Source organism: Palaemon carinicauda, chromosome 27 (assembly GCF_036898095.1).
Source record: "Palaemon carinicauda isolate YSFRI2023 chromosome 27, ASM3689809v2, whole genome shotgun sequence".
NCBI lineage: Eukaryota > Metazoa > Arthropoda > Malacostraca > Decapoda > Palaemonidae > Palaemon > Palaemon carinicauda.
Genome location: NC_090751.1, coordinates 78,890,375 through 78,892,100, shown reverse-complemented (window position 1 = coordinate 78,892,100; position 1,726 = coordinate 78,890,375). Strand labels below are relative to the sequence as shown.

The 1,726-nt window shown below is 38.2% G+C and overlaps 1 protein-coding gene across 1 annotated transcript in view; it reads right to left on the bottom strand.

The window, feature by feature from the left end:
* Positions 1-799, bottom strand: part of LOC137620762 (uncharacterized) — a 2,416-nt gene extending 1,617 nt beyond the window's left edge. Inside the window, exon 1 of the mRNA XM_068351171.1 lies at positions 1-799. This exon is cut by the window's left edge and continues 881 nt beyond it. Coding sequence (XP_068207272.1) covers positions 1-767 — 767 coding nt within the window. The 5' untranslated portion in view covers positions 768-799.
* Positions 800-1,726: the final 927 nt, after the last annotated feature.

Genomic DNA, 1,726 nt, shown 5'->3' with positions numbered 1-1,726 from the left:
CCCCTTCTTTCATCTTTACTTAAAGCTCTTGTATTCTTCCTTTTCTTATATTCTACTAACACTAACTGTTTACCTTCCAGACCTAAGTCCTCATACATACTAGGTTCACCCTTGTTCCTTTTCAACCATTTACTCATCCCATTCTCTTGGATATACTCAGGTACCTCTTTCCATTTACGCAACTGGTTGTGGTGGGCCCTAATTTTTTCCACAATACCACCCACACACAACTTACCCAAAACGTAACTTAATCCACTTGAACCAACTTCTAACACATCATAGGGACCTTCAAATTTATCACGCACCTTATTTACATTCATTCTACCCTTTTCAATTACTTCTTTCATCACTCTCTCACCAACTTTAAAGCTTTCAAACCTCTTATTTGCTTTCCTCCACACATCTCTATCATCCTCCGACACACCCAACCTCGGTCTTATTATCTTTTCAAAATTTAAAACAAACTTACATGGAGACATACTCGTACTCTTATGCACTGTTGCATTGTAAGCCCACAACGCTCTACCAACATACAAATCCCAATCATTACCACATGTACTCATCATTCGCAAAATTTCAGTTAATGTTCTTACAGTCCTTTCAGCCAACCCATTCGCACTTGGCATATAAGGAGTCGAATACACATGTTCAATACCCCATTCTCTTAACATCTGCTCAAACTCCCATCCAACAAACTCAGGGCCATTATCACTTAACATTCTCACAGGCTTACACACACACATCGGCAACATCACTTGACCAACCATTCTTGCAACAGTCTCGCTCCGTTTATCCTTGATGGGTATTGCATAGGTAAATTTACTCATGTGATCAACCATAACAATCATTCCCACATGTCTTCTCGCAGTCACAGGCAACGAAACACAATCAATCACAAACATCTCAAATGGTTCTTTCATACGTAATCTCAAAACAGGCGGATTAGCATGCACTCTCTGATACTTCCCTTTCTGGCAATCTTCACACGTAGTCGCTACATCCTTACATATCTGACTCAACCCAGGTGTAAACAATCTCTCACGCATGCATTCCCATAATTTATTCTTACCCATATGCCCATATCTGTCATGCACTAACATACACATACTTACTGCTGCATGCATTGGAAACACAGGAACATATATATCTTCATCCATTCCTTTATGTAGAAAATAAACAATATTCTTACACACAATAAGTCTCTTACTAACTTTCTTATACACCTCTAAATCAGACGACCATTCTTCTACCTCAATACTATTCAACATACATTCACGTAACCTTTTAATTTCCTCACATTCATCTTTCATTTCTTCCACCTCCTCTTTAGTCAGTAGATCATCCTCACTCCTCGTAATATCAACCATGCCAACAAAATTCGCCATAAATACACTATTATCTTCTATCACAACTACTTCACATCCATTTTTCAGAAGCAAACCACTACCAATATCAACTGATAAATCATGCAATCTTAAAAAGTCAATTCCTATCAAAAAACAACTAGGCATCTCATTCTCTCCCATTACAATAAAATTATGTTCCACCTCCATACTTCCCAGTTTTACTTTCAAACGCACTTCTTCCCAAACTAGCAAACTTCCTTTACCTATCCCATGAATTCTCACACTCGTACATTGCCGTTTCACTTCCCAATTGTACCGCTCTATTTCCTTGATAACAGACATATTCACTAATGACACTTGTGCACCTGTATCAATTAAAC